Genomic DNA, 20,352 nt, shown 5'->3' with positions numbered 1-20,352 from the left:
AGGAGGAGAGGAGCAAGGGATGTATTGTATACAGTATGTTGTATTCTATGTTGTATTGTATGTTGTATTGTGTTGTATTGTGTTGTATTGTGTTGTATTGTATGTTGTGTATACTGTATTGTCCATACTATACTGTTGTCCACAGTATACTATACCACAGATACTATACTGTTGTCCATATACTATACTGTTATAAGGCCTCGGTGGCATCTCCGTCCCCGCACTGTACCACTTAGGCTTGGGATGTACTGGTTGCATCCCTATCTTCCGTAACGTAGGATACGGAATAACGTGTGGCGGCCCCGTGCACACGCTAGCAGGGGCGTTGTGGTAACGTTGAGGCCCTTGGTGCCGTGACACCAACGCCCAAGAATACAAATCACACCCCGCCACATTCCACTGACCTGACTGGAGCGGAGTGTAGTGAGTGACAAACACGCTTCGATGGATGGATGGATGATGGAACTAGGAAGGGAGGGCTAGGCTGGATTAGCTAGGAGACATGACCGGTCATGTGATTTCGTGTTTGGGTGCACGTGATATATGCACTATACGCCATGATATATGCACTATACGCCATAATATATCGTACCACCCCCTCCCCTCACTCCCCTCATCCCCCAACTACTCCCCCTCCCCTCACTCCCCTCATCCCCCAACTACTCCCCCTCCCCATCCTCCCCCCCAACAACCCTCCACCTCCCCCCATCCCCCACCTCCCTCTCCACCCCCATCCTCACCCCCACCCCCCTAACAACCCTCCCAACTTCCCCACACCATCTAACACCCTCCACCCACCCCTCCCCCCCAAATACCTCCCCCACACACCTCAGCGGCCAGACCACCCCCTCCCCCCCAGCACCTCTCCTTAACACATACAGAATCCCCATCCCGATCTTCCTTGCCAGTTCGCCCGTAGCTTGGGCTGAGAATTTCTGGTCCAGCGGCGGCGGAGTGGGGGAGGGCGCGCGTTGTGTTTGTTGTTGGTGTCGGGGTTGCGGGGAGGATAGGCAGTGCGGGAGGTAGAACGGGAATGGAGCTGAGGGGTTGAGGGAGGTGAGATTGCCGTACGCATCTGGGGGTGTGGTGGTAAAAAGAAACGGCTCGGAGAGGTCATACGGATTAGTCGGGTAAAGCGGCGTGGGCGTCGGGTGTATATACGCCAGATTCGGGTGAGCGGGAGCGGGGTACGTCGACGAGAGCGACGAGGTCGTTGTGAATGTCTGCACTGCCGGATACGCGCCGCTCCGTTGGTAAGTGGGGTAGCTAGGTTGTGCGGCGTAGGTACTTTGTTCGTAGGGAGCAGGGTTATACATATCCGCAGCCGGCGAAACAGATGCGTGCGGAGAGGGCGTAGAGTATGACGGGCGCGAACCCATGTACCCCCCCGAGTCGGCGAATGCGCGAGTGCTGGGCGGGGAGTAGGTAGAGTGTGCTGGCACGGGAGGGGTGTAGGATGCGCGTGCGGGCGGGGAGGGAGCGACTTCCATGCAGTTCTGCTGGACTTGCTGGATGGTTTGGTAGAAGAGGCAGAGCGCGGCCCAGTAATTCAGGTGCAGGAGCGCGGTGTCTACGTCGACGAACTCGAGGGTCGTGGGGAAGAGGGCGTTCAGCTTGCCGCGAGCTTTCGGGTTAAATGTATGTCCCGCGTCGACGGTCCAGTAGAGCGGCCCGCCATCGGACTGGGCTTTAAGATCGCTGTACCACTCCTCGAAACTCTTATCGAGGCATGTACAGTTGTCAAGCAGGTCTTTGGCTTTTAGCCGCCGGTAGGCGGAGGGTGGGAACGCCTCGGTGCGTTTAGCGCGCTCGAAGATGCCGGGGAGCAGGACTTGGATGTCGAGGAGGCGGTCCATGGGGGTTTTGGGGATGTCTTCCCAGGGGGCGGCGCACCATTCGGGGCGGGCGAGGAAGGTGGCTTGGCGGCGGGACATGGCGTCGAAGCACTGAATGGGTTAGTGGGGGGGTGGTGGGTTTGGACATGGGGATGGGACGTACGGCGAAGGGTCTGTAGAGGTTTGCGAAGAATTGATGGGCTGGGAACTTTTGAAATGATGAGGGGTCGCGGGATTTGATCTCGGAAGATGTGCCGCCATGTAGGCAGTGGAAAGGGCCGGCCTCTCCAGCAGGTGCTCCCGTTGACTGTAGGTATGTCAGATACTTCGTTCGAGAGAAGCTGGGTGGTTAAATTACATTATAGACAAAGAGAAGAGTCGTTGCAGGCTCTGCCTGGCCATTTCTCGACGTCGAGTATGTATCAACCTCTAAATGGGCCTTCTTTATCGCTCGTGGATTAACATCTCCGTCGGCTGGGCGCGATCGATGCGTTGCCTCCGGCTCCAGCATGAAGGAGTAAGCGTGCAGAGAGAATTCGCGAGTCGAATCCGGGTCGCTAAGCTCAGGGAGAGAATGTGTCAGGCCTGGCAAGGAAAACGCTTCTCCTTCTTCTTCGAAAGACGGATTCAGAGATAGAGACGGCGAGTGTAAGAAGGCACAGGAGATCTCAGGGGTGGGAGTGGGATTGGTCGGCGTCGGAGTCGGAGGAAGCGTTGAAGAACGGTCTCCCTCGCTATGGCTATGCCAATCAACCTGCGGCCTCGATAACTCCCTTTCCTTTTCCCTTTCCTTTTCCCTTTCCTTTTCCCTTTCCTTTTCCCTTTCCTTTTCCTTCTCTTTCTCCATCTTCTGCTTCGCTGTCAGGATGGAGCGGTGCGGGTGACTGCTGCCTTTCTGGAAGTCAGGACGGCTAGCGGGATAGCGGGGGAGCTCAACATACACCGACCGCGCTCGTTGGTCGTGCCAACGATGAATATCATCTGTCTCTCATACCCTCCACACTCCCTGACAGATGCGACGCATTTCTGGCATTTCGGCCGAGCATTATCACACTGCGCATTGTTAGCATACCGTCGACGACACAGAAGCTAGGAAAGGGAATCCCACCTTTACTCGACGAGTGCGGCAGGTGTTGCAACCTTTGAATTTGCCGGGAACGCCACTGCATGGGCCGGTTAATACAGAGCTTGTTTGTGAAGAATAAGGGCTGATAGAGGACATACACCATGATACATGCCTGTATTTGCCAACCAGTCGTAGACAGCCGGGGGGGGGCAAGGGGGTTGCGTTGTTATCTCACGGAACCGGGCACACGGTGAACACAAAACAACGTAATGTACTAGATGGGTGAGGAATATGAATAAAAGATGATTGAGATACGAGTTCCAGGGTATAGATACTAGTCCGGTTTGAAGCACAGTCGCTGGTGGTGATCGGCCAGCAACGACAGATATATCAGAGAAAAAATATTTGGTTTCTGTGAGGAATGGCGGGGATGATGTGTAATGTAATTGTAATGTTAAATAACGACCAAGGGTGCTGGGCCTTCGAGGTAGGTACTGGCAGCATATAAACCCACAGAAGTACTCCTAACTCGCAGTGACTAGAGGTGAGGGCTAAGATGCCCCCCTATTCATCCCTAACCTATGAATGTCCGCTTTGGTCCGTAGGGCTGCATATTTGAGATTGGGGGTGGTGGGTTGTGGGTGGGAAAGGGTGGGAAAGGGTGGGAAAGGGTGGGAAAGGGTGGGAAAGGGTGGGAAAGGGTGGGAAAGGGTGGGAAAGGGTGGGTGGGGAAGAGGGGCGGAAGGGCGCAAGGTCACCGCATTATACCGCCGCATTATGGGGACCGAAGTTTGAAGTTTGTAGCTTCCAGGTACCACACCAGTTACCTGGGCTTGTCTTATTGGCGGCGGGGTGATTTTAATGTCGCTGTGTTTTCTTTTCCTCTCAGGCCTTTATGGCGTCTGTTTCCTCGCTGATCAACACGCTGATTAGCAATTTCAGGTGTCCAGCTGGCTCAGCCTTATGGGGCTTATGGGAGATACACTAGATACACTAGACACTAGATACACTAGACACTAGATACACTAGACACTAGATACACTAGACACTAGATACACTAGATACACTAAATACACTAGATACACTAAATACACTAAATACACTAGATACACTAAATACCCACCAGATGGCGGTGATGGCGGTAATCTACGGGTCGTACACGTACGCCCGATGCGCCGCCCCCCGATACTCTACCACTGGCTACCACTGCAATCATACTCCCCACGTCCCTAAATTAGCTGCCAAGTCTGCCACCCACCAGCACCCTGACCACCATTATATCCTGCCTTTTTACTTATCACCACCACCACCATCAGAAATAAACAGGTTCTGTTCTGTTTCAACAAGACAGAAATACGAAAAGTATACTTTGAAAATCGGGCTTGTATTATCCCACTTTCCCCTCCAGGCAGCAATATCTATCTCATCTCCTTCTACGGAGTAGAACCGTATCAAGATACGCGCCAACCAACTCGCGTCGTTCCTCACATGACTTCGGCGACCCCGAAACACCCCACGACCGGACATCACTCTACCATAGTACACAAGACGCTTCTGCATGTCTGCGCACCCGAACACCTTCCTCTTACTCGTTCCCGATACTGCTTCCGATGCCGTGTCGTAGGTACTACATGAAAGCCAAGGAATGAGGCAACCAGGTGCCTGATTCATGGATTCATGGGGCTGTGCATGGAACCGCGCCCATGTCAGACGCTGATTATCACCGAGATGCATTGTCAGACAAATCAGTTTTCGTGGATCCAGCCAGCATTTCTGAAGTGGATGTCTAGAATCTACCGTGTTTCCGTGGCAAGGAGACACATCTCTCATCAGCGCCCTTCCCTTGGATCTGTCTCGTCTAGTAACGGCCTTCTCTCCCCTTCCCTCTCGGTGACCAGCTCACTGGCCTCGCTGTATCGAATGAACTGCAATAAGATCCCAAAATCAAATACCAAGCACCCAATGCTTCCTATCAACCACGATAGGTTAACCAGCAGATACCGCCCATAAACCCTGCTCGCCTCGCCCTCCTCACAGCCCGCCTCCTCCCTCACACAGGCTGGCTCATACGCCAAAATCGACAGGAAATATGTCACATTTCCCAGACAGGCAAACATGAAGAACATCCCCGACAGGCCATCCGTCGACTGCCGCCGCCAATTCAGAATTAGCTGCGGCACTCGCGACCCGAGATACATCACCATGCAGCCATAGCCAAACGCCTGTCCCAGGGGATCCAAAGGCAGCTCCCCTTTTTCACGGTGCGGTGGCGCCGGGCCGTGCCCATGGTCGTGGTTCTGTGGCCCACGCTGAGACCCGGTGCTCACCCACCACCCAAAGACCCCAGCGCCCGCAACCATGAACACAGCGAGCAGGTTCAGCAGGGCTATCTGCAGAGGTGTCGAGCGACGCCTGGTGGGCTTGGTCGGCTCTGTCAACGGGGTGGCCGGGGAGAGGTGAGTTGCGTCCACTGCGCTGGATCGGCGCGAGGGACCGTTGGTACGGTGCCCATTGGGTTCAGCTTGCGGCTGACGCTCGGAAGGCGGCGAGGATGACTGTTCTGGCGAGGACACGCCCCGGTAGTACAGGCATTGCCAGATGAGGACGACGTCAGCTAGGACGTAATATACGGCCAGGATGAGCATCGTAGGCAGAACGCCTTGTAGGATGCCGCCGAAGACATTGAAGAGGTCGCCTAGACTCCAGATGACAATGAATTCCAGGGAGAGAGACTCGGCGCTTGCACGACGGAAGTTCTCGAGGATCTGGGGCGTGAAAACGCTGGCATGTGTCAGTGACTGCGAGGGTGACGGGTGATGACTTGGCTTACGTAACCCAACATGCAATAGATATCGACCCCAGGATACCACTGACAGCCTCTGCGTCTAGATTGAGGCCTTGAGACGGTGGGACCATAGTGTTGCTGTTAAATGATGAGTCACGTGGGCATTTCCGAGTCTCGCGTGGGGTCTGTCGTGGCACCTATGCTGGGGTAATAGGGACTGTGTATTCCCTCCGCATAGAAATAACCAGAATGAAGCCGAGCAAGAGAAATCTGATGTTTTCCCCAGCTATTTGTTGATAGGATGGAATGAAGGGCAGAGAAAGGCTTACATATGTGGCGGTAATGGTTCCACAAATAAGTCACATGCTGATAGTGGATCTTATCGCGCCCTTGTCAATCCTCCATAGTTCGAAGAGCTATCAGATTTGTTTATTTTGTCTTCATTTCAATATATTTTAGTACTTTTCACTTCCTAAATTATATATAATGGTAATTACTTTGCTATATTGCATCCCCCTCCCCAAGATCCCCAAACTTGCTATCATTCCATGCTTTACTATCGCGCCGAGGGTCAACTTAGTAAGTAGAACGCGGGGTGCCCCTACCCCACACTTTCATCAAGGCTTGGGCCAAACGTAACTATCTATCCCCTTATCGCAAAACCTTCTTCTATCTCTGTCCAGTTCAGCTTCATATATATCTTATCCCCAGCATCCCCTTCAAACCAACCCCTCAGAGCCATCACCGCCCCCGATCCACCACCCCCCACCCCCCCAATGCCGGCCCAACCCGACCTGCCCAAAGCCGCCCCTGAACTCCTCGACTCAATGCTCACCCGCAAATTCGGGCCCGAGGTCCAAAACTACTTCGCCGGCTCCCCCCTCAACCGCCTCTCCTTCCTGCGCACCGACCACGCCTTCCTCGCCGCCGCCCTCACGCACCCCAGCACCGCCTTCGTGGCCGTCGACGACCTCGCCCCAGCCGCCCGCGACGCTGAAAACCTCGCCTACGTGGGCCATGCCGACCTCAGCGCGGTGATTGGGGAGAACCCGCTTGCGAAGACAGAGGCGGAGACGATTGCAGCTTATAATAGCAAGGTTAGCTCGCCGTTGATCTTGTTCCTTGGCCTGAACGACAAGAGGCATGAGGGGTTTGAGTATAAGGCATATAAGGGAGTTCCCTACTTCGCCGTGGACATCACACCGAAGGGCTCCAATGAGGAGGCAGCAAAGGGCGTCATTGAAACCCTGAAGGCGAAGAATATGATCTTCCTCCAGGGCCGAAGCGCCATGACGCTCAACGCCGCAGATGGTACCACCTCCCAACCTTCCCCCATCCCATAGACCCTACTAACACTCCCCAGCCGCCATCTTCGCGCAAGCCCGCGCCCTCCTCGACTGGAATGCCCGCAACCCCTTCTGCTCCGGCTGCGGCCAGCCCACGCTCTCCGTCCACGCAGGCACCAAACGCGTCTGTCCCACCGCCGACCTGGCCCCTGGCGCCGCCGCCCGCGGCCCCTGCGCCACCCGCGGCGTAGTCTCTAACCTCTCATTCCCCCGCACCGACCCCACAGTCATCATGGCGGTGATCTCTCACGACGGCACGAAAGTGCTCTTAGGGCGGCAGAAGCGTTGGCCGACCGACTGGTACAGTACCCTTGCCGGCTTCTGCGAGCCAGCGGAGAGTGTGGAGGAGGCGGTGCGGAGGGAGGTGTGGGAGGAGAGCGGGGTGAAGGTCGGGCGGGTGGTAGTGCATAGTTCGCAGCCGTGGCCGTATCCGGCGAACTTGATGATTGGGGCGATTGGGCAGGCGGTGAGGGGGGGGAGGGGATTAATCTGGAGCATGATCCGGAGTTGGAGCAGGCGAAGTGGTTTGATTTGGAGACGGTGAGGGTGGCGTTGAAGACGGGGACGAGTGGGTTGGATGAGGCGACGGGGGAGGGGAGGAAGGAGGGGGACTTGAGATTGCCAGGGCATACGGCGATTGCGAATCAGTTGTTGCATGCTGTTGTTACGGGGGGGTTCTTGGGGGGGGGGACGAAGATTTAGAGGGACGATAGGTGTGGATTGGTAAAATACCAATAGTTGATTATGAATTGGATATTAGATAGAAGGATATCGCAGTTACTGTAGATCTAGTATTCATGATTTCGCACCACCTTAATTTGCACCGATTTAATAGTAATATTCCAACTATCAGCATGCCAACCAGATACTTTTGGTTCTACAATAGATGCTAAGGGATATATACAGCCGCGTGCTCTCATTGAGTTGAGGCGATCTTATGAGCTTATATATACTTATACGGGTTCATAATCCCATTCTACGCTCCGTTAGCAACATCATAAAACCCAGGGGAAAATATGGACTTACCGGATCATACAGATTCTTAACCTGCTTCATCAACCCAATCATAGTCTCGCTCCTACTATACCCAATATACTTCTTCTTCGCCAAACCCAACCCATGCTCCGCACTAATACTCCCCGACCTCTTCTCAATCCACTCATACACCCAAGGCTCCAGCGCCTTCTCGACCGCTTTATCGTACCTCCTAACCGACACATTAAGGTGCAAATTCGAATCACCCATGTGTCCGTACCCAACGACATCCTTAACCGGATGGCTGTCGCTGACGCCAATCAATCCCGCCTCCTCCATACGCACTCGCGTGTCTTCGACGAGGGTATACATCTCCGCCAGCGGGATGGAGACGTCGAATTTATACGCGCCGCCAAACCCACCAATAGCCTCCGGGACACCCTCTCTCCAGCTCCAGAGCGCCTTAATCTGCGTATCGTCCTGGGCGACGACGCCATCAAGGACAATCTCCTTCTCCATCACGTCCTCGAGGAACTTCTCCAGCTTCTCGGTGTCGTGCTCGGCGTTGGAGCCGCTGGTCTCGATGAGGCAGTAGAAGGGGTGTTCGTCTTCGAGCGGGGATTTGTTGTTCGTGTACTCCTTGACCATGCGCTGGGAGTTACGGTCCATGAGCTCGAAGGCGGAGAGGATCTCGCCTAGTTGGCCTTTGGCTTCGATGAAGGCCTTTTGCACCTTCTCGAAACTCTCGAGGCCGAAGAAGGCCACGTTGACTGCCTTGGAGCGTTGGGGGCATTGGATGGCGATGCCGGTTATGATACCGATTGTGCCCTCTGCGCCGATGAAGAGCTGCTTGAGGTCGTAACCGGTGTTGTTCTTTCGTAGCTTGGAGAGCTCATCCACGATTGTCCCATCTGGTAGAACAGCCTCGACACCAAGAACCGTACCGTGCAAGCTGCCGTATCTCAGCAGTCGCAATCCACCGGCGTTGGTCGCGAGGTTGCCGCCGATGTGGCAGGAGCCTTTCGCGCCGAGGTCCAAGGGGAAGATATGGCCACGGTCGGCAAGATAGCGGTCGGTGGTCTCGAGAATGCAGCCAGCATCCGCAACTAATGTTCCGGATACCTCGTCAAACGACCTAATGGCATTCATGCGGCCCATCTGAATAACGATCTCGTCAAAGACCGGAACTGATCCGCCAACCAATCCCGTGTTCCCTCCCTGCGGTACTACGGCCAGCATATTATCATTGCAGTATTTCAGGATCTTGCTGACTTCCTCCGTCGAGCCCGGCTTGAGAACTAGCTTCGTGTGCCCGCGGTATTTCCGCATCCAATCCGCATTGAAGGGTTCCATGTCGTCGGTAGCATCCTTAGTGACGCCGTCAATGAGCGCAGATTCCTTACCAAGAATGCCCTTGAAGTATTCGACATGCTCAGGAGTGATTTCCGCAAAGCGGCTGTCACGCTTGATCTCTGGGTATGAGTCGGTTGTGAATTTGATAATTTTCGTGCCCTCTTGGGCTTTAGCTTCCGGAGATGCTGCATTGCTCTGCCATCGGCATTGGAGGGGCGCTTTGAGCTGTTGGGCGGACACGGCGTACCGTGAGGGAAGCCTGGTACGCTTCAGCGTAGGCAGAATCCTCGACCGACAAGCCATTTCTAGTTTGATACTCTGAATGTACAAATTGCCACCCTTGAACAGAACCCAGACCCAAGTCGCCTCACCGATGCCAAGCCCGCCGATTTCGCAATTCGTCAGCCTTGTCGTGATTGCCTGATATACGAGGCAACAGTAACAGCGTAGCTCCCGTCGCGTAGCTATCCATGCGTATGCTCTCGTAGCCTAAGTCAGACCAGACCACTGACAACCCAACCCAACGACTTATTACAAGCTGCAATTCATTACAGTAACCTGGATCCATATTGATTCCTGGGTATAAAACGCATAAAGGTCATAATTCAAGATGTCAGGATACGACAGAGCTCTCTCTGGTAAGCATTAGCTCCATTACTGCATCCGTCCGTTGGGAACTAAGCTAATAGCTCCATAGTATTCAGGTAATTCCAGACGTGCCATGTTGCATTCGCCTTTCTAACAGTCGTGAAGTCCTGATGGACACGTTTTTCAGGTTGAATATGCACTGGAGGCTGTGAAGAGAGGTGCGTAGCCCGTCCCTGTCCACACAACCATACATATTCACCTCCATCCAGGAACCTGCGCGGTCGGTGTGAAGGGAAAGGATATTGTGGTTTTGGGATGCGAGAAGCGCTCGGCGATGAAGTTACAGGACACCCGCATTACGCCGTCGAAGATCGGACTGGTCGATACACATGTATGCCTTGCTTTCGCGGGCCTCAACGCAGATGCCAGAATCCTGGTCGACAAGGCGAGGTTAGAGGCACAATCACATCGCCTCACTGTTGAGGATGCGGTTTCGATCGAATACATCACGAAGTACGTGGCTGGTGTTCAGCAGAGATACACGCAGAGTGGAGGTGTCAGACCGTTTGGTATCAGCACCTTGATTGTCGGATTCGACCCCAACGACTCAACACCCAGACTCTACCAGACGGAGCCATCTGGAATCTACTCGGCATGGTTGGTCCCCCGATTATTGTTTATTTACATTTATGGCCATATACTTACCACTGAAATAGGAAGGCGAACGCCATTGGTAGATCGAGCAAGACAGTTCGCGAATTTTTGGAACGGAATCACAGGGATGATATGGACCGTGAGGAGACAATCAGGCTGACGATCAAGTCGCTCCTCGAGGTTGTGCAGACCGGGGCTAAGAACATTGAGATTGCCATAATGGCACCTGGGAAGACGGTGGAGATGCTGCCAGTGGAGGACATTGAGAGCTACGTCAAGAACATCGAGACTGAGAAGCAGGAAGAGGCAGCTAAGAAGAAGACTGGGCGTACTCCTGGTACTGGACAGGCAGCCATCTTGACAAAGGGTCCAGATGACGCGGATAAATAGATAACTCTATGTTACCCGTCATCTTGTCCAATGGCGCCACGATATCCTCTTTAGACACTGTATACTATAGCAAATGAGCGAAACTTTCTAAGTTCCCTCTGATATATTCGCCTTGAAACTAGCAGACCCGCGCTTATAACTCATGCCGCTAATGTGGATATTTGGCAGTCCTTGCCCTCTCCCTTGCCTTCCCCTTCCTCTTCCCCTGAGCTCCCCCCTTTCCCCCACTCGATTGGTATTCAACCCAGCTTATTAGGCGCGTCCTTGACATCGAATATGGTCCGGGCTTCCTCTTGCCGCGTTCTGTGGTCGATCAACATCCTGTTATCGACTCGAGCATCCTCGCCCTCAAATTTCAGCATCGGCTTTGGTGTCTTGGCCTCCAGCACAAAATGGTTATCGCAGTGCGGGCAATACTCGTCACTTTCTTCGAACACTGCGGCATCCTTTCGGAAGGCCTTTTTGCACTTTTTGCAGGCGAAGGTCTGGTGGGGTGTGTTAGGCCTAGGGTCGCTGCGGATTGGGATAATGGGGGATCTTACCATGTCCATCTTCTGCAGTAACTCATGGTCTTCTGACTCGTGATGGCACTCGGCACAATCAAACCATTTTCGGCCTGTTGAATAGTTAAGCAGCTGCCTCGTTGGCTGGGCTAATCTGGTATTGGGATAGCCATACAGCAAGGGGAACGGATGGAAACTTGAGCGTTGAGAATATGTTTGCTGTGGACCGTTAGAAAGCCTGCATTTGCCAGAGGTCTAGAATATTCTCACCACATGTTGACGCAATAATGGAATAGTTCAAGAATAAATTCGTTGCAGGGGCTTTTTGTACTCAGATCTCACCCACTACGGATATTCACAGGCGCAAAGGCAGGAACGCGGGGCGCGTTCGGACTATTTCAGATTAGCGCATTTGATGACTCAGGTGGGCCTCAGCCTTGCGATATTCAAGATCGTCCAGGCCCTCCAGCAACCGTTCTTGTTCACAACAACCTCAAGGGTTGCATCTACAGATCCGAAGATGCCTCCCAAGAGAAAGGCATCCTCCAGTATGGCATACCTTTTGCTGTACTGTAATGTGCGTCACTAACATAACCAGATGTTCGTGGACCGCCAAAAATAGGACGAGACTCGGCGACGTCTACGCCTGGTCCCGCCACTCCAAGGAGTATAGACAGCAGCGATGACAACTTCTTGGGCGAAGAAGCCAGTGAGACTGAAGAGGAGAATATTGATAATGCCGTAAATAAGTTCTCAGCGGAGAGTTATAAGACTAAGAAGCAAGTCCGTCCAGCAGAGAGGGATTCAGCAAGCCATCACTTTGGCAGCAACGACTTCTCCTACCTGTCACTTAAACCTGATCACGACAATCGCCCTCTTTGGATAGATCCCCATAAGGCTCGCATCATATTAGAGAGCTTCTCACCTCTCGCTGCCCAAGCCCAGGACTTCCTGACAACTATTGCTGAACCCTTGTCTCGACCCGAGTACCTCCACGAATATGCCTTGACGCCACACAGTCTGTATGCAGCTGTGTCTGTTGGCCTCGACCCAAATGATATTATATCTACGCTAGACCGTCTTTCTAAGATACCAATACCGGACAACATTCGAGAATACATCACAAGTTGTACACAGAGTTTTGGAAAGGTCAAGCTGGTCTTGAAGAATACAAAACGTTTCGTCGAGAGTTCGGACCCTGAGATGTTACAGCGGCTGCTGAAAGATGGTGTTATCGGGCCTCTCCGTGTTCAAGGCTCTGGGGATATCACAAAATCGTCAGCACCCACTATGCAGGGTCTGGTCATCCCGGGAACGAAGAATGCGGCTGGAGTGCAACAAGCGGGGACTCAACAAGTGGCACTGAGAGAAGGCGAAGAACCTCCGAAGCAAGACGACATATATGCTACGCTAAACGAAGATGACGACGATGACGACGATGCAGAGGCTGTTCATTCGTTTGAGATCCAGGATAATTCAGTTGAAACGGTACAGAAGCGGTGCTTGGAGCTTGCGCTACCCATCCTCGAAGAGTACGACTTTAGAAACGATCAAGCGAACGCGAATCTTGAGATTGATTTGAAACCGAGTGCACAGATTCGAAGTTATCAAGAAAAGAGCTTAAGTAAGATGTTCGGAAACGGTAGAGCAAAGAGCGGGATTATTGTTTTGCCCTGTGGGGCGGGGAAAACACTTGTTGGTATCACTGCTGCTTGCACCATCAGAAAGGGAGTCATCATTCTATGCACCTCTTCCATGTCTGTGGTTCAATGGCGGCAAGAATTCCTCAAGTGGTCGAACATCAACCCGAATGATATCGCTATTTTCACTTCTGATCACAAAGAGAAGTTTACGCGGAATACTGGTATTATCGTGTCCACATATTCCATGGTCACTCAGACGAGACAGCGTTCATACGATGCTGGAAAGATGATGGAATTTTTACAAAACCGAGAATGGGGTCTTATGATTCTGGACGAGGTGCACGTTGTGCCCGCAAACATCTTCAGAAAGGTCACATCTTCTATAAAGACACACTCAAAGCTTGGTCTCACAGCCACACTTCTTCGTGAGGACGACAAGATTAACGATCTTAACTTCCTGATTGGTCCCAAGCTCTATGAAGCCAACTGGATGGAGCTTGCAGAACAAGGGCACATTGCAAAGGTTCAATGTGCCGAAGTCTGGTGCCCGATGACTACTGAATTCTACTCGGAGTACCTGCGCGAAACCCATCGGAAACGCGGCCTTCTATATATTATGAACCCAAGGAAATTCCAAGCCTGCCAGTTTCTGATCGACTACCACGAGAAGCGCGGCGACAAAATTATCGTCTTCTCTGACAACGTCTACGCTCTAAAAATGTATGCTGAAAAGCTGGGAAGGGCGTACATTTACGGAGAAACACCTCAAGCTGAGCGCATGCGTATTCTGGATAATTTCCAGCATAATGAGAATATCAACACGCTGTTTCTCTCCAAAATTGGGGACACATCGCTGGATCTTCCCGAGGCAACCTGCCTTATTCAGATTTCGTCCCATTACGGTTCGCGTCGCCAAGAAGCCCAGCGGCTTGGGCGAATTCTCAGAGCAAAGCGCCGTAATGACGAAGGTTTTAACGCCTTCTTTTACTCTCTTGTGTCTAAAGACACTCAAGAGATGTACTACTCATCGAAGCGACAGGCCTTCCTTGTTGATCAGGGATACGCCTTCAAGGTCATCACTCACTTGCAGGGAATCGAGAATCTGCCGGGCTTGGCATTCTCAACACCAGCAGAACGTCGCGAATTGCTGCAAAACGTGATGATTCAGAACGAAGGTGCTTTCGACTCGGAGAAAATCGCCGATGATCTCTTCAGTGTGAGCGGTGCAGGTGGCAACCGTAACGCCGCATTCAGGAAGAAGGGAGTTCGTCGGACGGCCGGCACATTGGCCGAGCTCTCTGGAGGGCAAGATATGGCCTACATTGAACAGAACCGCAGCAAAAATAAGGAGCTGAAGAAGGACAAGAAGCCGAGCAACCCGTTCTTCAAGAAGCTGCAGAGGGACGCGCAGAAGCGGAAGCTTGGCATTTAGGATGTATAGGATATATAAAATTGTACTAGGGCATATAGGCATAGATATGAGGAAGCGTTAATCAATGGGACAGCGAAAAATTGTTTGCCGGGACAGAATGCATAATAATCTCGAGCACGGCGTCACCAACAATACAATATAATAACAGATTGCGTCAGATCCAAGCACTGGCTCGTGCTGAATGTGATGGTAGAGATTATGAGCACGTAGAACAGCGGTGAAACAGTAATATGTGGCATTGCATGCATCCAACGCTCCCTTCAAGAAAGCTTGAAGTTATACCGACCCCAGGTTAAAAAAACCCCCTTGTATAAAAGTATTTTGCCAGTCATTGACAGGAAGGGATGCTCTAGGATAATATCCTGTTCGGTCTGATTCTGTTGGTCCTTGACCTTATCCTACGCAGCTCTTTCCTGCACTCCTTCACCGCACACTTTGATATGTAGAGATAATCCATAACGGGCGGCTTCGGGTTGGTGAGTACGGTGCCGAATGCGTACAGAGAATATTCTGTGCTTACTCGTACAACATAAACACGGTAGATTCCATCCACGTGTGGCTGGGATGGACGTTGGGCGGATGGTAAAAAGTCTATCCTTGATAATTTTCATGTATTTTCATGTATTTTCATGTAGTGCACAGTCAATGTTGGTGAAGAAAAGTATGTAGAGTAGTATGGAGAGCCGTGTGTAGAGTCGTATGCAGGTCTGAGGCAGTGGATCGTTAGCCGATCGTAGGACCCTCTCGTGGCAACTTCAAGCTTCAACCCACAAATCGAGGGCCCGGGCTACAGATAAAAATTTCTTGGCACTGCGCTCTGGCGACGGGCTAGACTCAACCCACAGATTTGCGAATCCCCACCCCTCGCCTTGGCGCATTCCACCCACGACGACGGCACAACGATTTTGCCTTTCCTCTTCGCCAACTGAGCATTTGTATATTATATATATACTTATATGGCTTCAGTCATGTTTAAATTCTCTTCAGCACATCTATTGATCCAGTTATAACACGCTGCCCACTTGTGCCCCCTCTCAATCGCCACCTTCGACCTACATTCATACGCAATGCCGCTTCTCGCAGGTCGCAATCAACACAAGCACCTTCTCGTAACACTACATCTCGGGCAGGATATCACGGCATACTCTCGTGGTTGTTGTCCTTAGGGCCGCTCCTGATAATCTTGTGCGGCGCCATACTCTGCCAATCTTTCGTCTAGCCTTGGTCCACTACCGTCCATGTCTACGTTTCCTTCACCAGCTGTCAAAATGGTGTTTCAACCCTTTGTCGATGCCTGGCATCAAGTCAAGGCCATGAAGCCATCATTTTTGAGCCGGAACCCCCATTTTAACTTTATTACTGTCCATTGTAAGTCACCCCAGCCGTTGGGGTGCTAGTATAGCCAGCGATATTAATCCAACCGCAGACTTCTGGATCGTCGGTATGGCATTCCTAGGCTCTATCCTCGTCTTTGCACCAGGAAAGATTACATATATCGATGCACTATTTTTCTCAGCCGGGTCATGCACTCAGAGCGGCCTGAACCCGCTCGACTTCAACAATCTCAACACCTTTCAACAGATCGTCCTGTACCTCCTACCCATGATGACCAATCCAATCACGAATAATACCTTTGTTGTATTTTTACGACTATATTGGTTTGAGAAGCGGTTCCAGCACATCGCCAAGGAGGCCAAGCGCTCGAGGAGGAGTATGTCGAAAACGAGGTCGCAGATGAAAGGAGAGCGAGACACAGCAATAATGGAGCACGGTGTGAATGGGCGGACAATAAGAGTTATCCATGAGACCACACGAATGGGCACAGCTGGCCATCCGGCGACCGAAGAGCATACCGCCGAAAATACAAACGCAAATGCCAATGCACCAAGGACACCATACGCACCAAACCTAGACGATTACGCCATCACGTTTGACAAATCAGAGTCTGAGAGCCCGAAGCATGAGGCGCCACCGTTGAAAACCGCACCAACGATCAAGTTCGCAGACCAAGTTAAACGAAGCGATGGCGTTGACAGCGAATACTTGCGAGTGCCCAGCACGAGGGAGCCAGAGACACACATTGAGTTTTTGGAGCGTCAACGGAGGCTTACTGGAGGCGCTTTGCGTATCCCGGGGCCTAGGGATGCCGATAGAGGTGTAGCACCAGAGACGATTGACGAAGCGCAGATTATGTCAGGAGGCATGGTTCGAAGTGATTCTGATGTTGAGCCTTTGCCCCGGGGACTCAATGGACCAAATGTGGAGCCTGAATCGTCACAGAGCCCTAGCACTGATTCAGGTACTTCTGATCGCAGTAGCGCCAGTGAGAATCACCCTGAAACAGTTGATTATGGCCGGGAGGAATATGCCAGTAGATCCCAGCATGCTTCTGAATCAACACGCGCCGCTGCACACAGTTTGGGAGTATTAAGATTCCGAAAGCCGAGATTGTTGAGTGGTGACAAGGTCCATGGCGAGCATGAAAAGACGGAAAGGTCGAGATCAAGAGCCATGACCTTGACAAGGTTGAAAAGCCACTTCACGAAAGACAAAGAGCAGTCGGATCCTATGCCTTACATCAGTTTCCAACCGACCATAGGGCGTAATTCAGCATTCGTTGATCTTTCAGAGGCTGAAAGGGAGGAACTGGGCGGTATCGAGTACCGCTCCTTGAAAACCCTAGCAATTGTCCTCGTCTCCTATTTCTGGTTTGGGACCATCTTTACGACCATATCTCTTGTTCCTTGGATTGTCAATAACGCCCGTTATGGTCCAATTGTCGATGCCGCCGGTATGAGTCGCACTTGGTGGGGCTTCTTCACTGCGATGTCAAGTTTCAACGACTTGGGATTTTCCCTCGTTCCTGACAGCATGGTCTCGTTCCAGACTGCCATTTGGCCTCTATTTGTCATGTCCTTCATGATTATTTTTGGTAATACCGGGTTTCCAGTGTTGCTGAGGTTCATTATCTATTGTACTTCCAAGCTGGTGCCTAAGACGAGTGGGATATGGGAAGAGCTGAGGTTCCTGCTTGATCATCCCAGGAGATGCTTTACGCTGTTGTTCCCGGCTACTGCAACCTGGTGGCTTTTCTGGGTCCTCGTTCTCTTGAACGGTATCGATCTTATATTCTTCATCATTCTTGATGTAATTCCTCTTCCATGTTTGATTCTAACGAGTAGGAAGATGCTGACATCCAAATTAGTTCGGTAATCCAGTTGTAACGGATCTTCCTCCGAATATTCGAGTTCTCGATGGCTGGTTCCAAGCTACATCCACACGCACGGCTGGGTTTGCTGTTGTATCAATCGCCGACCTACATCCTGCCATTCAAATTTCTTACATGGTCATGATGTACATTTCCGTATTCCCTATCGCCATTTCGGTTCGTCGGACAAACGTTTATGAAGAACAGTCGCTTGGCATCTGGGGTGGCGCTACGGACGATATTGAGAGCAAAAGTGCGGAGCCTTCGTACGTTGGATCCCATATCCGTCGACAGTTGTCCTTCGATCTCTGGTTCGTGACACTGGGGTGGTTCATCATGGCCATTGCAGAAGCCAGCCGCATTCAAGACACGAACCAGCCCGCATTCAATCTCTTCAGCTACCTGTTTGAGATTATTAGCGCATATGGTACCGTCGGGCTCAGCTTGGGGTATCCCGGTTCAAACGCATCTTTCTCCGCGCAATTCAATGTCGTAGGAAAGTTGGTCATCATCGCTATGCAGATCCGTGGCCGGCACCGTGGCCTTCCGTACGAACTCGACCGCGCCATCCTGCTACCTTCGGAATCACTTCACCAGCGCGAGATGGAAGATGCGACGGCAAGGCATCGCCGCTCCAGTTTCGGCACGACTGTGGGAGGAGGCGAGGAGTTGGATACTGCGACCACCAATGCTTCCGGTAGAGACGAGGGTCCCAAGGGCCTGAGAAGGAGAACCAGGCAGGGAAGCAATTTCCTGAGCAGCATGTTACATCCAGGCCCGAGTATGGTACCAAGACATCGTCCGTCGATGACTAAGAGAGAAAGCTCTATGGGAGGGCGAGCAGGAAGCAGCAGCAGCAGCGGCAACGGCAACGGCAACGGCAACGACGGTGGCGGCAGCGGTGGGGATGGGGGACGGGATGGAGCAAGTATAGCTGAACCTGTTACAAGGAGCAACACACATGTTCCCCAGCCGACCCGCCGAGAACACGGGACTTCAAGACCGATTAAAAAGAGGATGAGCATCTAATACCCGCGATTTGCTTGCTCCGGAGGATTCGTTGAAAGTTTGTAGCAAGGAGTTTAATCTACGCTTTGAGTTGGTAGGAAACCGTATATCGATTTGGCATTTTTAACAGTGGTGGGGAGGTATGGAAGAGGAGGATGGCTGTCTGAATTACTACGTACCTTGGAGATGCTAGACTCTTTTTTGCGCCAGCACGACGGATCCTGAATTGCCTTTGATATAGGTACTAGGAGCTTGGATGGGAGGCTGGATATCGAGTTCGCCTATTATCTATTATCTATTTAATATATTGTATAACGCAGTGTTGCCCGAGTACTACTACTCGGAGTACTACTCAGATCTTCGAGTAGAGTACTGTTTTTTGGGCTCGAGTAGAGTAGTACTCGAATAGTACTCGAGTATAAAAATGAAAACATGATTGATAGCTATATAGACTATGGAAATACAGTAACTATGCATCCTCATCTTCCTCTGAATCCTCACCTGCTGATACCACGCCCCAATTCCTAAGACATATAAGATATCGTAGTGTAGATGGTGCTAATCTGCTCCGTTTCTTTGTAATAATATCGCCACCAATACTAAACACTCGCTCAGATTCCGCTGATGTAGCAGGAATTGCTAAATGATCTTTGGCAATTGCGGCAAGTATTGGATATTGGTATTGCTTACTTGCCCAAAACTTGAGTATATCAATTTTAGGCCCAAGAGTTGGCTCGTTCATCCAGCGCTTCCATTCTGGATCTAAATCTGGCTGCCATTGTGAGACATATAGCTCATCCTCAGAATCAGACTCTGTCTTCTTAGAATTCTCATCTTCTAATTCCTCATCTTGGATACTTTCCATAACCTTTGCTGCTTGGATGTCTAATGCCTTGCCTGAATATTTATAATAACAGTCTTGCCATTGTGCTTTTGCCCGCCTTTTTCGCGTTTCTTGAATGCTTTTTGGCCAAATAATATCAAATACGTTAAAGTTATAACGTGGGTCGCATATTGTAGCTATAGTTGAATGACTCCGCTGTTGATTTGTTGCAAGTGTATAATACTCATTAAGCTTTTTTAATGCTGCTAAACAAGCATCGTATATTGTGCTATTCTCTGTATATCCAGCTTTAAAGACTTCAAGCTTTTGCGTCATTCTCATATACTGTATAACAGCATAATTTAAAGTAGGATAAGAAGAGCCTTGTAGCTTCTCTGTTGGGCGTATAAAGATATAGAAAAAATCTAATAACGCCTTCATCGTTTGCCAATCTTTTGCTGTTAAAGCTATATCTTTCATACTTAAATCAAGCTGTTGAGATGCACAGAGAGCTGTTATTGGACCTTGTAATCTTAACGCTAAATGAAGCATATAATATGATGAGCTTCATCGTACTGGCATATCGAGGCTAAGCTGCTTAAACTCAATATTTGCAGCTTCACATTGCTTTTTTAAGGCATCCTTCCATTGTCGTCGGTTGCGAAACACATATATATGATGCCGAAGTTTGCTAAGAACAGCTACTGACTCATTTTCTGGTAGTGATGGAACTCGGGCAGCTC

At 51.2% G+C, this 20,352-nt stretch overlaps 8 protein-coding genes across 8 annotated transcripts; 4 read left to right on the top strand and 4 right to left on the bottom strand.

Moving 5' to 3' along the window:
- Nucleotides 1–659: 659 nt before the first annotated feature.
- VC83_01737 (uncharacterized protein) lies at nt 660–3,528 on the bottom strand (the record flags this gene model as incomplete). Its single annotated transcript, XM_024465411.1, has 6 exons — nt 3,060–3,528; nt 2,944–2,998; nt 2,777–2,888; nt 2,194–2,726; nt 1,999–2,142; nt 660–1,946 (listed from the first exon to the last, which is right to left on the bottom strand). Exons 1-6 carry the CDS (start codon nt 3,062–3,064, stop codon nt 660–662), a joined length of 2,136 nt encoding a protein of 711 aa, XP_024327036.1. The 5' UTR covers nt 3,065–3,528.
- Nucleotides 3,529–3,976: 448 nt separating this feature from the next.
- On the bottom strand, nt 3,977–6,104 carry VC83_01736 (uncharacterized protein). The gene is made up of 2 exons (XM_024465410.1): nt 5,732–6,104; nt 3,977–5,682 (listed from the first exon to the last, which is right to left on the bottom strand). The coding sequence occupies exons 1-2, from the start codon at nt 5,815–5,817 to the stop codon at nt 4,731–4,733; spliced, it is 1,038 nt and encodes a 345-aa protein (XP_024327035.1). The 5' UTR covers nt 5,818–6,104; the 3' UTR covers nt 3,977–4,730.
- Nucleotides 6,105–6,447: 343 nt separating this feature from the next.
- On the top strand, nt 6,448–7,697 carry NPY1 (NADH pyrophosphatase). Its single transcript, XM_024465409.1, has 2 exons — nt 6,448–6,997; nt 7,050–7,697. The coding sequence occupies exons 1-2, from the start codon at nt 6,463–6,465 to the stop codon at nt 7,574–7,576; spliced, it is 1,062 nt and encodes a 353-aa protein (XP_024327034.1). The 5' UTR covers nt 6,448–6,462; the 3' UTR covers nt 7,577–7,697.
- An 84-nt stretch (nt 7,698–7,781) lies between these two features.
- On the bottom strand, nt 7,782–9,694 carry VC83_01734 (uncharacterized protein). The gene is made up of 2 exons (XM_024465408.1): nt 8,059–9,694; nt 7,782–8,008 (listed from the first exon to the last, which is right to left on the bottom strand). The coding sequence occupies exons 1-2, from the start codon at nt 9,661–9,663 to the stop codon at nt 7,976–7,978; spliced, it is 1,638 nt and encodes a 545-aa protein (XP_024327033.1). The 5' UTR covers nt 9,664–9,694; the 3' UTR covers nt 7,782–7,975.
- A 174-nt stretch (nt 9,695–9,868) lies between these two features.
- PRE6 (proteasome core particle subunit alpha 4) lies at nt 9,869–11,174 on the top strand. Its single transcript, XM_024465407.1, has 5 exons — nt 9,869–9,998; nt 10,058–10,064; nt 10,114–10,166; nt 10,218–10,605; nt 10,665–11,174. The coding sequence occupies exons 1-5, from the start codon at nt 9,971–9,973 to the stop codon at nt 10,990–10,992; spliced, it is 804 nt and encodes a 267-aa protein (XP_024327032.1). The 5' UTR covers nt 9,869–9,970; the 3' UTR covers nt 10,993–11,174.
- VC83_01732 (uncharacterized protein) lies at nt 11,175–11,877 on the bottom strand. The gene is made up of 4 exons (XM_024465406.1): nt 11,766–11,877; nt 11,671–11,714; nt 11,535–11,608; nt 11,175–11,477 (listed from the first exon to the last, which is right to left on the bottom strand). Exons 1-4 carry the CDS (start codon nt 11,768–11,770, stop codon nt 11,232–11,234), a joined length of 369 nt encoding a protein of 122 aa, XP_024327031.1. The 5' UTR covers nt 11,771–11,877; the 3' UTR covers nt 11,175–11,231.
- Nucleotides 11,878–11,910: 33 nt separating this feature from the next.
- Nucleotides 11,911–14,808, top strand: SSL2 (DNA repair helicase RAD25; the record flags this gene model as incomplete). Its single annotated transcript, XM_024465405.1, has 2 exons — nt 11,911–12,043; nt 12,094–14,808. The coding sequence occupies 2 exons, from the start codon at nt 11,911–11,913 to the stop codon at nt 14,568–14,570; spliced, it is 2,610 nt and encodes an 869-aa protein (XP_024327030.1). The 3' UTR covers nt 14,571–14,808.
- Nucleotides 14,809–15,462: 654 nt separating this feature from the next.
- Nucleotides 15,463–19,172, top strand: TRK1 (low affinity potassium transporter). Its single transcript, XM_024465404.1, has 3 exons — nt 15,463–15,938; nt 15,997–17,717; nt 17,776–19,172. The coding sequence occupies exons 1-3, from the start codon at nt 15,809–15,811 to the stop codon at nt 18,805–18,807; spliced, it is 2,883 nt and encodes a 960-aa protein (XP_024327029.1). The 5' UTR covers nt 15,463–15,808; the 3' UTR covers nt 18,808–19,172.
- Nucleotides 19,173–20,352: the final 1,180 nt, after the last annotated feature.

This window comes from Pseudogymnoascus destructans (genome assembly GCF_001641265.1).
Source record: "Pseudogymnoascus destructans isolate 20631-21 unplaced genomic scaffold scaffold_3, whole genome shotgun sequence".
Lineage (NCBI taxonomy): Eukaryota > Fungi > Ascomycota > Leotiomycetes > Thelebolales > Thelebolaceae > Pseudogymnoascus > Pseudogymnoascus destructans.
The sequence above is the reverse complement of the archived record's forward strand: the minus strand, read 5'-3'. Positions and strand labels throughout refer to the sequence as shown.

Excerpts from the sequence above, each read along its gene's own strand:
- VC83_01736 (XM_024465410.1), bottom strand. The coding sequence starts at position 5,817 with ATGGTCCCACCGTCTCAAGGCCTCAATCTAGACGCAGAGGCTGTCAGT. Across the intron at positions 5,683-5,731 it reads TCTATTGCATGTTGGGTTAC|CGTTTTCACGCCCCAGATCC; the intron begins GTAAGCCAAGTC and ends GACACATGCCAG.
- NPY1 (XM_024465409.1), top strand. The coding sequence starts at position 6,463 with ATGCCGGCCCAACCCGACCTGCCCAAAGCCGCCCCTGAACTCCTCGAC. Across the intron at positions 6,998-7,049 it reads GACGCTCAACGCCGCAGATG|CCGCCATCTTCGCGCAAGCC; the intron begins GTACCACCTCCC and ends AACACTCCCCAG.
- VC83_01734 (XM_024465408.1), bottom strand. The coding sequence starts at position 9,663 with ATGGCTTGTCGGTCGAGGATTCTGCCTACGCTGAAGCGTACCAGGCTT. Across the intron at positions 8,009-8,058 it reads TTAAGAATCTGTATGATCCG|AATGGGATTATGAACCCGTA; the intron begins GTAAGTCCATAT and ends AACGGAGCGTAG.
- PRE6 (XM_024465407.1), top strand. The coding sequence starts at position 9,971 with ATGTCAGGATACGACAGAGCTCTCTCTG. Across the intron at positions 10,167-10,217 it reads ACTGGAGGCTGTGAAGAGAG|GAACCTGCGCGGTCGGTGTG; the intron begins GTGCGTAGCCCG and ends ACCTCCATCCAG. Across the intron at positions 10,606-10,664 it reads TCTGGAATCTACTCGGCATG|GAAGGCGAACGCCATTGGTA; the intron begins GTTGGTCCCCCG and ends CCACTGAAATAG.
- VC83_01732 (XM_024465406.1), bottom strand. Across the intron at positions 11,609-11,670 it reads TTCCATCCGTTCCCCTTGCT|GCCGAAAATGGTTTGATTGT; the intron begins GTATGGCTATCC and ends ACTATTCAACAG. Across the intron at positions 11,478-11,534 it reads TACTGCAGAAGATGGACATG|ACCTTCGCCTGCAAAAAGTG; the intron begins GTAAGATCCCCC and ends ACACCCCACCAG.
- TRK1 (XM_024465404.1), top strand. The coding sequence starts at position 15,809 with ATGTCTACGTTTCCTTCACCAGCTGTCAAAATGGTGTTTCAACCCTTT. Across the intron at positions 15,939-15,996 it reads TAACTTTATTACTGTCCATT|ACTTCTGGATCGTCGGTATG; the intron begins GTAAGTCACCCC and ends ATCCAACCGCAG. Across the intron at positions 17,718-17,775 it reads TATTCTTCATCATTCTTGAT|TTCGGTAATCCAGTTGTAAC; the intron begins GTAATTCCTCTT and ends CATCCAAATTAG.